The sequence below is a fragment of the Mustela nigripes genome, chromosome 1 (assembly GCF_022355385.1).
Source record: "Mustela nigripes isolate SB6536 chromosome 1, MUSNIG.SB6536, whole genome shotgun sequence".
NCBI classification, from domain to species: domain Eukaryota; kingdom Metazoa; phylum Chordata; class Mammalia; order Carnivora; family Mustelidae; genus Mustela; species Mustela nigripes.
The window spans coordinates 67849706-67862566 of record NC_081557.1 but is presented as its reverse complement, the minus strand read 5'-3'; the positions used below and the strand labels follow the sequence as shown (position 1 = coordinate 67862566).

Genomic DNA, 12861 nt, shown 5'->3' with positions numbered 1-12861 from the left:
AAAAAAAAAAAAAGATTCTCTCTCTTGGGACATCTGGGTGGCTCATTTGGTTAAGCCTCTGTCTTCGGCTCAGGTCATGATCCCAGGATCCTGGGACTGAGTCCCACATGGGGCTCCTTGCTCAGCAGGAAGTCTGCTTCTCTCTCTGCTTCTGCCTGCTTGTGTGCTCTCTCTCTCTGACAAATAAATAAATAAAATCTTAAAAAAAGAATAAAAGAGTCTCTCTGTCTCTCTCTCAAAAAAAAAAAAAAAAAAAACCAGAATGGCTGGGAAATATAACAAATTCACAAGTATGTATTTAAACACAGCATACAATATGATTTTTGAAATTTAGCAATCATTCAGGAAATGGTTACTGGAATAATGCAAAATGTTGCAAACCACAGAATTGTTACATGGTGGTGATTCATTTTCCTTTCTCTTGTCTGCATAAACCTACCTATCCTCTCTAGGATCACCTCCTGATTCTTTCCTGATTATAACTAACTCTTCCATTTTCCGTACCATAGCTTGTCATACTCAATTCAGGGGATATCTATTGCCTCATCTCTTTTCAGATTGTTTTATGTTCTCACATGGACTGTGTTTTATCACTTCCTAACCATTCTTATCACAAGTTATCAATCCTAGAAAACCAGGTTAGACTTTCTGTGTTTCTTCATCCCTCACAGTATCAGATCCATAAAAAGCATTCAGTATATATTTGATAATACTGGAGACACTCACCATGCATTTTGTTACTTCTCTGGAAAACAGCATCTTTTTTGTCAACTGAATCAGGGTCAGTGCAGAAATGTCTGATATTTTCATCAAGGTACCAGCTTTGGTTCTCATCCACCAGAGTAAACATTATAATGAACTCTCGGTCCACATCTGTCCTTGCCCCTGAATATTTATTCAGGACACCTATCCAGGGGGGACATCCAAAAAAGTGGAGAAAAAAGTTCAAAGTGAATCAAATCAAGATGATTTTTGCCTTTTGCCAATGGTATCAGGTCAGTTTGAAGTTGGCCAAAGACTTATAGGAACAAGAGTGATCACAACATGAAAGCAGCAAAGGATTTTAATAGAAATGACAGAATCATAGAAGAGAAAAGTCATAAAACAAAAGCCCTCACAACCAGAGGCTTGAAAACATTGCTCCTGGAGGAAGCCAGTGCTACTGACAGAACACAGACACACTAAGGCAATTAACAGGGAAGAAAATCACAAAGTGATCATGCATGTGAAATATCAAAGCAAAACCAAATCTAGCCATTTGGCTACATTCCTCACTTTCCTGTGTATAGTGTTGGGCTGGCATGAATGGCTATCAGTATGGTATATCCCTGGTTTGCTTTCTTTCTTAAAGCAGTTAAGTTCCAGAATGCTATGATGTTTCCTTGATAGAAGTCTGAATTACTGCCCCTGCTGTTAGAAGAATCTAACCTTCTATGTTAAAAGAATCTCCTTAATCTTACAGAAAACATGGAAGAAAAGGTACCTTCAAATGGAGCAAGGAAGGGAGGCAAAATACATTTGGGAATAGGCTTCTGTGTGTGTTGGGGGTGGAGGAGCTCCTTACCTTCCTTGCACACCAGTAGCGGGCCAATTAACCCAGAGCAGATGTCTTTAGGAGCATCAATGTGTGAATGGTACACCCAGGTCAGACAGTTGGCATCCGCTGGAGCAGGGGCATATTCTTCTCTCACTGGCCAGACATAGGTGTAGTTTCTGCCAGGAGGAACCATATCATCATTCTTATTTCTTCCAGAAGTTCCATCTGGGTATAGGGCTCCTTCCGAGAAAAGATAAAACATAGTTAACCTACAGAGATCACTTGGTACAGTGAGCAGAGCTCACTGAGCTTTGGAATCAAATAATTTTAAATCAAATAAATTTAAATTTGTTTCCTGTGGGATTGGGGAAAGTTACTTAAATTCTCAATACCTTGGTTTTCTATCAGCGAAGCTAGAATGTTGATACCTACCCCACAGGGACCTGAGAACTAGCTGACATGATGTGTATCAAGTGTCCTGCACAAAACCAGATGCTTAATAAACGTTCATAAGGACCCCTTCGGATGGGTCTCTTGTGTCAATCAGGAAGATTTGAATCCACCTCACTTAACATCAACTCAAAAGGGAAAGGAGAGGGGTGCCTAGATGGCTTGGTTAAACATCTGACTTTGGCTCAGATCATGATCTTGGGGTCTTGGGATCAAGTCCTGCATTAGGCTCCCTGCTCAGTGGAGAGTCTGCTTCTCTCTCTATCCCTCTGCCCCTTCCCTCCATCGTGCTCTCTCTCTAATAATAAATAGTAAATAAGAAGAAATAATGAAGTTATTGGGCACTTGCTACTGATTCAGCACCTGTTTGAGTTCTCACGAAAGATAGGAAGGAAGAGTAAGACATTCATCCTCCGTTCTGTTGAGCTGACCAGAATAGGAATTATTATTATTATTATTATTTTAAACTTTTATTTGACAGAGAGCGAGATCACAAGTAGGCAGAGAGGCAGGCAGAGAGAGAGGAGGAAGCGGGCTCCCCGCTGAGCAGAGAGCCCAATGAGGGGCTTGATCCCAGGACCCTGACCTGAGCTGAAGGCCGAGGCTTAACCCACTGAGCCACCCAGGTGCCCCAAGAACAGGAATTATTAGCACATGAGACAAGTGGAGAGTAAAATAGTGTGCTGTGTTGAACACTATTTGGGGTTTTGCTAGGTGGAGGGGTGGAGGGGTGAGCCCAGTGATGGGGATTAAGGAGGGTTTTCAATTAAGGAAAGTCCACTGCTAAAACTAGTTTGATAACCACCTGGATAGAAGGGAGGAGCTGGATGGCACTGGGGAGAAGGCCCGGGGGGTGAGGTGCCGAGGAGATGGATATGGACACACCCAAATTCATTCTCTGTTCTTTCACTTATTCACCATCCATTCACAAACCTGCAATCCCGAACTCCCTGAACTAGGTCAGTTTTCTAAAATGCATTCACACAGAGATAAGGGCAGTATAACCAATGGTTAAGTTCAGAGCTATTGAAGTTAGACTAGTGGAATCAAATCCTATATCCATCTCTTGTTAGCTATAACTTGGGAAATTTCCTTCTCTTCTAGTAGCCTTAGGCTCTTATCTGGAAAAGGGTGGTAGTTATCAGACCTATCTCAGAGTTGTTGAGGCTTACATGACATAAGATCTACAATACATTTATCACAGCACCTGGCATATAAGATTTCAGTAAATCACTTTTTCATTCATAGCACTTGCCCAAGGTTTTAATTATATATGTATAATATTGTGTGTATAATTGTTTAATTAATGTCTGTCTCTCAATTTAGACTACAATTCCACACACAAAAAAAACCACCCAGGGTTTTTTGTTCATAATTTTGTATGCAAGGTCTACCTCAGTGCTTAGTATAATGGGTGCTCAGTACCTATCTATTGAATAAAATAATGAATGAGTGGCATGATTGTACACCATACACCAAAGCCTTGTGAATAAAATGCATAGCTTTGCAGCGTTTGAATTTGTATATGGAGAGACTGAGCGTCAGTAGCTGGGGGAAGGTGGGTGGATAGTGGACTTGTCTAGAGGCTTCAACTGAGATCACTCATTTTGCTTTGATTATATGATACAAATCAACACAAGTAATAATTTTTCTTGAGACTCTTTTTTGCACAATTTATTTACATGCTTTCTTTTTGCTCTTTATTATTGGGAAGTATTGATGGCTATTATTGAAAGGTATTGATGGCTATTATTGAAAGGTACTCTGGAAAGGCTGGAGTCCCCAAACAAACCCTTGGTGTCACCACTCAAGATGAGGAAGATCATTTAGAATCCAAAATATACCGTGAATATAAAGTAAAAAGTGATTTAGGGTGAGATAGCTTATTAAGTTGTTCTGTAAGTTATTCCCAGGAAGGAATTTTGATTTGTCAAATCAAAATCAAATTTTTATTTGATTTGTCAGTGGAATTTTGATTTGTCAAAGGTTTTGAGCAATATAACCTAAACAATATAAGAATATTTTTATTTATTTTTTTAGAATAAGAATATTTTTAAAAACATTCATTTGGTTTTATGTATTCTAGAATGTGTGGGCTTTTAGAAATTCAAATATACAAGTTTTCACCCCATCAAGTTTGAGAATATTGAGGATTGGTGAAGTTGTAGGAGAAACAGGCAGGCTCATAAACAAATAGCAGAAGAGTGCACAATTTTTTGGAGGACAATTTGCCGATTCGTTTTGAAAGAAAGAAGAAAGAGTATTTGAATATAACCAGCAATTTTATTTTTAAGAATTTACTCCAGAAACATCTTTGAGAATGGTTTTCAAAATACATGAACTGGTATATTTGTTGTAGAATTGGCAGTATCAACCCCAAAATGAAAGCAACCTAAATGATCATCATCAGTCATCAATAATCATCAATGTACCAGACTGATATATTCATACAATGGGGTATTGCATAACTTAAAAGGAGGTCTTTCTATGTGTGTCATATGAGAAAATCTCCAAGACAAAGACATTTTTAAAGGTGATTGCTTTTCAGATAAGAGCCAAATAAGAAGAATTTTTACTTTTCTTATTATACTTCTCTGTACTCATAAAATTTTCTTCTTTTTTAAGATTTTATATATTTGACAGACAGAGAGAACACAAAAAGGAAGAGCAGCAGGGAGAGAGAGAGGGAGAGGAAGAAGTAGGCTTCCCACTAAGCAGAGAGCCTGATGCAGGACTTGATCCCAGGACTCTCTGTTCACGACCAGAGCCAAAGGCAGATGCTCAACTGACTGAGCCACCCAGGCACCCCTAAAATTTTCTTTTTTTTTTTTTTTAAAGATTTTATTTATTTATTTGATAGAGAGAGATCACAAGTAGGCAGAGAGGCAGGCAGAGAGAGAGAGGAGGAAGCAGGCTCCCTGCTGAGCAGAGAGCCCGATGCGGGACTCGATCCCAGGACCCTGAGATCATGACCTGAGGCGAAGGCAGCGGCTTAACCCACTGAGCCACCCAGGTGCCCCACCCCTAAAATTTTCTAACCATGTTCATATACTACTTCTTGTTTAATCTTTTGTTTTAAGCTTATTTTAAGTAGGAAATGAGAATGTGAGATATTTACCTCTTCTTTATGTTTTTCTGAAATTTAAAAAAATGATAAAATTTATTTTTAAGTAGTCCTAATAATTAACTGTATTTCATATGGAGATCAAGAAAGCACTAGCTAATTCCATTAATAAGTGAGACATTGTATGGTTGCCAGGATAGCTCAGTGGGTTGGGCCTCTGCCTTTGGCTCAGGTCATGATCCCAGGGTTCCGGATCGAGTCCCACATCGGGCTCTCTGCTCAGCAAGAAGCCTGCTTCCTCCCTCTCTCTGCCTGCCTTTCTGCTTACTTGTGATCTCTGTGTGTCAAATAAATAAATAAAATCTTAAAATAAAAATAAGTGAGACATTGTATGTAAGAGTTCTAGCATAGGCATTGGCATACTAGGAACTGCTTAATCAATGTTAATCCCACCCACTGACTTCTGGGTTCATTCTCCAGCACTCCCCAGATGAACTTGGAAGGAACAACTATGTATTTATTCATTTTTGCAGCCCCAGTATCCAGCATTGGGTCTAGTGCACAGTAAACACTAAATTTAACTGAGCAGGGACTTTCAGACTAGCAAGCTTGCAATGGTAGCCAAGAGAAAAACTCATCAAAAGAGAGTGATGCTTGGGTGGGTCAGTTGGTTGAGCAGGGTCCTGGGGCCAAGTCCTGCATCGGGCTCCCTGCTCAGCAGGGGAGCCTTCTTCTACCTCTCCCTCTGCCTGCCACTCCCCCTGCTTGTGCTATCTCTCTCGCTCTCTCTGTCAAATAAATAAATAAAACCTTAAGAAAAAAAAAGAGAGATAGAGAGTGAGGAAGTCAGCAAATCCTATCCCCCAAAAGTAATGTAAAATGGAACGAAATTGAGAAAAACAACCATTTCACTGCTGCAGAATCAAATAAAGGCATTCAGCAATGTTTATGCTTGAACAACGGCTGAACATCAGTTATTTACCTACTCCCAGCTGACTAATGCTGTGTGCTTGCAAAGAGGAGAAGCAAAGGGCCCAGCAAAATCCGAGGAACCATGAAAGGCTATGGACTCCGGGAAACAAACTGTGGGTTTTAGAGGGGAGGGGGATGGAAGAATGGGTGAGCCCAGTGATGGGGATTAAGGAGGGCATGGATGGCATGGAGCACTAGGTGTTATACGCAGACAATGAATCATGGAACACTACACCAAAAACTAGTCATGTACTGTATGGTGACTAACATAATTTAAAAACAAAAAACAACCCTAAGATCCAAGGCAGACAAAAACCACCAAAACTCTGAATGTATTCTCTATCCACCGACAATTCCAGCTGCAGAGAATTGAGGATTTACTGATGCTTAAGAACATCTCTGTCCCAGCATCTGCCAACTTTAAAGCTAGGCAGATTTAGAGGTGACCCCTTAGAAGCCAGCCTTAAAAGTGAACACGAGAAAAAAGACAGAAAGACAGGGGTGCCTGGGTGGTTCAGTCATTAAGCATCTGCCTTCAGCTCGAGTCATGATCCCAGGGTCCTGGGATCAAGCCCCACATTGGGCTCCCTGATCAGGGGGAAGCCTGCTTCTCCCTTTCCCACTCCCCACTTCTTGTGTTTCCTCTCTCGCTGTGTCTCTCTCTATCAAATAAATAAATAAATGAAATCTAAAATAAAAGAAAAAGAAAAGAAAAGGAAAGAAAGAGCAGAAACCTTGGTGGCCACACATTGTAGGGAAGACAGATTTCATGGATTTAGCCCAGGTAAATTACTAAACAAAAAAACAAACCAATAACAAAAATAACCTTGGATGGGGGAAGGATTTGAATCCAGAGTTGCTCCAATATATGCTCAAAAATTTCTAGTTTCCAACAAGAACAACAAAATGAGACATACAAAGAAATAAGAATGTGTGACCAAGTCTCAGGGGAAAAAAAGCAGCCAATAGAAATTATCTCTGTCTCCAGATGTAAAATTGAGCAGATACAAACTTTAAAGCAGCTATTAGAAAAATGTTCAAGCCATTAACAGAAACCATGTTTAAATAATTAAAGAAAAGTAGGACATCATGATTCAACAAATGGAAAAATCTCAACAAGGAGGTAGATATTATTAAAAGAACAAAGTTGGAGTTTTGGCATTGAAAAGTACAATGAATTATTTAAAATATTCACTAGAGGGCCTTAACAACAGATTCAAGATGGCAAAAGAATCAGTGAACTAGAATATAATAGAATTATCCTATCTGAAAAAGAGGGGGTGGGAAGATCAAAGAAATAAAACATCAAAGAAAATAAGCAGAACCTCAGAGGCCTGTGGGTCAACACCAGGTATATTAACATGTGTAATAATAGCCTGCCAAAGGGAAAAAGAAAGAAAAAGGGACAGAAAAAAAATGTAAAAATAATGACCCAAAATTATTCAATTTGGTCAAAAACATTAATCTACACATTAAAGAAGCATAATGAACCACAAGTAGGATAAATACAAAGAACCTATACATAGACACATTGTTGTCAAATTGTTAGGAAAAAACATCAAAGAGGTAATACTGGAAGTGAGAGAAAAATGACTCATCACATACACGGGAATACTGACATGATTAACAGTTGACATCCCATCTGAATACTGGAGACAAAAAGACAGCAGAATGACATACTCAATGTGCTGGGGCTGGGGAGCGATGCAAATGGAGAATACCATATCCAGCAAACTACCCCTCAAAAAAGCATGGTAAAGTAAAGATGTTCTATAAACAAAGACTGAATTTACTGCTAGCAGACCTGTCCAGGATTGGGTAGAATCTTCAGGACAATATTTCATAATAGCAGTGAGAGCAGACATTTTTGCCTTATTCCCAATCTTATAAAGAAAGTATTCGGTCTCCCTTCAATGAAGCATGATGTTAGCTGTGGGTTTTTCTTAAATACCTTTTATCAGGATGAGGAAGTACCTATTTCTAATTTGTTGGAAATTTTTAATTTATAAGTACTAGATCCTGTTAAATACCTTTCTGTACCTCTTGAGATGATCATGTGGTTTCTGTCCTTTATTCTATTAATACGTTGTATTACATTCATTTATTTTTTTCTTAAATTTTTTTTTAAAGAGAGAGAGCATGAGTGCATGAATGGGGTTGGAGAAGGGGAAAAGGGAGAGGAAGAGAGAATCTTAAGCAGGTTCCACCTTCAACATAGAGCCTGACCCAGGGCTCTATCAGACAACCCTGAGATCATGACCTGCGCCAAAATCAGGAGTCAGATACTTAACCAACTGAGCTACCCAAGTTCCCCAACATACATTTGCTTTGGAGTGTTAAACTAACCTTCCAATCATAGGATAAATTCCATTTGGTCATGATGTATAATTCTCCTTATATGTTGCTGAAGTCAACATATTTTAATATGCTAATATTTTGTTAAGAATTTTTGTGTCTACATTTGTGAGGAATATTGGTCGGTAGTTTTCTTGTAATGTCTTTATCTGGCTTTGGTATCAAGATGATGTTTGCCTCATAGGATGAATTTGGAAGTATTCCTCTATTTCCTAAAAGAATTTGTTAAGAATTGGCATTATTGTTATTTTAGTAGTTGATAGAATTTATAAATGAAATCATTTGAGCTTGGGTTTTTCTTTGAGGGAAGATTTTGCTATTCCCATTTCTTTGCTTTTTCCATTTCTTTATATTTTATAGGTCTATTTCTATTGCTATTTCCATTTCTTTACCTTTTATAGGTCTATTCAAATTTTTATTTATTCTTAAGTCAATTTGGGTAATTTTTGTCTAATAATTTGTCAGTTTCATTTAAGTTGTCTCATATTTTGGCATAAAACTGCTTATAATCCTTCTTCATAATCTTTTTAATTTTTGTATGGTCAAAGTGATGTTCCATCTCCCATTCCTGATTTTGGTAATCTGTGACCTCTGTCTTCATCAGACTAGATAAACTTTCTCAATTTTGTTAATCTTTTTCAAAGAGCCAACTTCTGGCTTAATCAATTTTATATTATTTTTCTGTTTTCTCCTTTGAATTTCTGCTCCAGTCCTTATTATTTTTTCTTTCTGCTTTCATTAGGTTTTGTTTCCTCTTTGTTTTCTAGTTTCTTAAGGTGGAAGCTTATGTTATTGATTTGAGACTTTTCTTCTCTCTTGACATAAGTGTCTAAAGCTTGAAATTTCCTTTTAAGTACTTCTTAGCTATTTACCATAAATTTTGGTTATATCTCCGTTTTGGTTTTATCTCCATTTTTATTCAGTTCAATTTACAATTAGAATTTATCTAGTGATTTCTTTTACATATGGGTTACTTAGAAGTATACTGTGTATTTCCAAATGTTTGCAAGAATTTTCAAGATTTATTTCATTGATTATATCAAATTGAATTCCATTGTTATTGGAGAATACACCTTGCAATCTAAATTTATTTAGATTTATTTTATGCACAGCCTACTGTCTATCCTGAGGAGTTTTCTTTCTTTCTTTTTTTTTTTTTAAAGATTTTATTTATTTGTTTGACAGAGAGAGATTACAAGTAGGCAGAGAGACAGGCAGAGAGAGAGAGGGAAGCAGGCTCCCTGCTGAGCAGAGAGCCCGATGTGGGACTCGATGCCAGGACCCTGAGATCATGACCTGAGCCGAAGGCAGCAGCTTAACCTACTGAGCCACCCAGGCGCCCCTTGAGGAGTTTTCATATACTCTCTCAAAATACACCTCTCGAAAAGAAGATACATTCTTTAGTCATTGAACAGAACGTTCTGTAGATGTTAATTAGGTCAAGTTGGTTGATAGTGTTTTTGAAGTTTTCTCTATCAGGAGGAGCAGATGGAGATGGGAGAGAAGGAGATGGGGAAAAGACAAATCAACCCGCGTCATCACTGTCTCTTCGATCCCTTTAACTGTAGCTGACAATTGCCTTTCTTATGAAATAGAGACAAGACACAGATAATACAGGATTGATATTTACCTTCTGAATCTTTGTTGTAGAAAACGCCATGTGGATGCAAAGAGTATGGTCGGGAAGCGAAGTTCTTTAAATGGATGACAATCACATCACCCACTTCAGCCCTCAAGATAGGGCCCAGGAATCCAAGCCAGGGAGGTTTGGGGATCTCCGTGGAATAGGTCTCATCTGTGTAATGTCTGTAAACAGCCTTTTTGTAAAGACCACCTATCCTGTTGGGCCCTCTTTCAAGAAATAAGGTTGCAAGTCTAAAAGTAAGAAGGAAAATATTTTATGATTACATGACATTAAGAGAAAATCCTAATAGTTTACCTTAACAGTTCATAAAGTACTTGCATGCATGATTTCTTATTTGGTGTTGGACTTAACCCTGTAACCTGTGTAGAGCTGGTAAGAATATCTTCAATTTACTGGTAAGGAAACTGAGGCTAAGAGAGTTAAATGACAAAACAAGAGTCACAAATGGTATCCACGACCAAACTAGAACTAAACAGAATACTTTAAAGTCTGGCTGTCCATTTGCCCCATTTCATTCAACATGTTCCCGCTTCACTTTTTCACTGAACAAACCCTTAGTGTGTGTTTACCATGTTCCCAGCACTATGCTATGTGCTATACAGGGATACAAAAGAGTTTATGACCTAATGGGAAAATTAAGGAATGACATTCAGCAATACATGATTAAGTGCCAGTTGGAGGCACCTGTGTGGAATCACACAGGTCTCTGAGGTCTGCGGTCACAGATCTTTGGTGGAGTCTCACAGAGAGGTCTGAGCGGCTCTGTATTGACTAATGGATTTATGTTTGCTTCATGAAGTTTGGGGAAAGCACTATAGATCAAAAAGCCAAAGACAAGATATTTTCAGGGCTTCATACTCTTTTCCTCAACGAGATCATCCAATGCTTGTATACCAGCGTCTCAGATACAAGCTCCTAAGCAGTTCCTACTACAAGGCTCCTCAGCAGTCTCTAGTATGAATGGAAGCTTTGCCCACCCTGCAGACTTGCAAGGATGATGGAGCCAGAGAGCAGCGTGTCAAGTGGCCGGGCATGCAGCCCACCATGGAGCAGAAAACAGAAGTGCAGGCAGATGGAGGAGAGGGTGCCTGGGTCAACAAGGGGACAGGGATCCTGTAGCTCAAGTCAAAGCAGGAGTGGTCTCCTTTGGTGCATCCAGCCCAGCTTTGGTGCATCTTTCCAGGCTCATTTCCTCCTTGCCTACCTCCCATGGCCTCACCCTTCCACCAGACCTCATGCTCAGTCTTCCCAGGATGCACCATGTCTTTTCAGCATTCCAAGACTTGCGCACATTCTTTTCCTACATCTGGGTGGTATCCCTCATTCTCTACCTGCCAAGAACACTTCCAGGTCAGTTCAAACTCTTCTTTCTCCTTCTGTACACACACAGTTCAAGCACTAATAACACTTGCCAAGACGTGTCACAGTAAGATATGTACATCTCTGGTTTGTGAGCTAATTGAAGACAAATCTTTCAAATATCTTTTTTTATTGTAGTGCTGAGTAAGTGCCTGGATATATTGGTGCTTAGTGACTTTGGAATAAAGAAAAAGAAAAGGCCTCGAATTTGCCCTCAGATTGGCAAGTGAAAGCTGGGGTAATTTGGCAAACTACATTTGCAGAGAAGTGTTCATTGCCACACTTGATTTTGAATATTCTCTAGGCCCAGGATGGCAAATAGGTTTTAACTTGTGCACTAGATCTGATTGGTTGGTAGTGACTGCTTAGGGAAAAAAAAAAGTCAAGGTTGAGTTCAGTCAGGGGCAAGAAGGAACCATTCGGGATGTCTACTGTGGATGTGGGGTTGGAGGCATACTTGATACATCGTTACTCTCTTTGCTCTGCACAGGCAGCCAGGTAACACGATAGTCTGGGGTCTTTGGGTGTGGCCTTGTCTACAACTAGATGATCTAATACTATCACTACCGACAGAACATACTTCGAGTTGTTCTTTCATAACAGCAATAGTGATGGGATGAGCTCCTCATGCTCATTTGTAAGGTCGCCTTTGTAACCAAAATACACAAGGCATCATATCCGATGATGGCTGGGTCCGGGGCAGAGTTTGTGGACACCAGAGAATATCCAGTGATCATCTCTGAAATGATCTGTCATCTTATGATATTCAGTTTGCTGGACCTTCCAAAGGCTCTCCTCTTGCTCTCAGGGACCTGCTGACAAACAGGGCTTGTAGCCACCTTCCCTTTTAATAATTTATAAACAGAAGCTTATAGAATGACAAAATTAAAGAGAGAAGCATTTAAACAGAACATAGCATGGCTTTAAAATCAAATTGAAAAGTGATTTCTTAAGTCAATCGGAGAAAGACAACTATCATATGATCTCCCTGATATGAGGAAGTGGAGATGCAACGTGGGGGGTTTGGGGAGTAGGAAAGGAATAAATGAAACAAGATGGGATCGGGAGGGAGACAAACCATAAGAGACTCTTAATCTCACACCCCCAGGGTGGCTGGGGGGAGGGTGTAGGGAGATGGTGGTGGGGTTATAGACATTGGGGAGGGTATGTGCTATGGTAAGTGCTGTGAAGTGTGTAAACCTGGCGATTCACAGACCTGTACCCCTGGGGATAATAATACATTATATGTTTATTAAAAAATTAAAAAATTATTAAAAAAAGAAAAGTGGGAGCGCCTGGGTGGCTCAGTGGATTAAGCCGCTGCCTTTGGCTCAGGTCATGATCTCAGGGTCCTGGGATCAAGCCCCGCATCAGGCCCTCTGCTCAGCAGGGAACCTGCTTCCCCCTCTGTCTCTGCCTGCCTCTCTGCCTACTTGTGATCTCTCTCTCTGTCAAATAAAATAAATAAAATCTTTAAAA

The 12861-nt window shown here is 39.5% G+C and overlaps 1 protein-coding gene across 1 annotated transcript in view; it reads right to left on the bottom strand.

The window, feature by feature from the left end:
- HEPHL1 (hephaestin like 1) overlaps positions 1-12861 on the bottom strand; it is an 87589-nt gene that overhangs the window by 63502 nt on the left and 11226 nt on the right. The window contains exons 2-4 of the mRNA XM_059412792.1: positions 10009-10253; positions 1565-1777; positions 727-906 (exon numbers count right to left, since the gene is read on the bottom strand). Coding sequence (XP_059268775.1) covers positions 727-906; positions 1565-1777; positions 10009-10253 — 638 coding nt within the window. The remainder of the gene's footprint in view (positions 1-726; positions 907-1564; positions 1778-10008; positions 10254-12861) is intronic.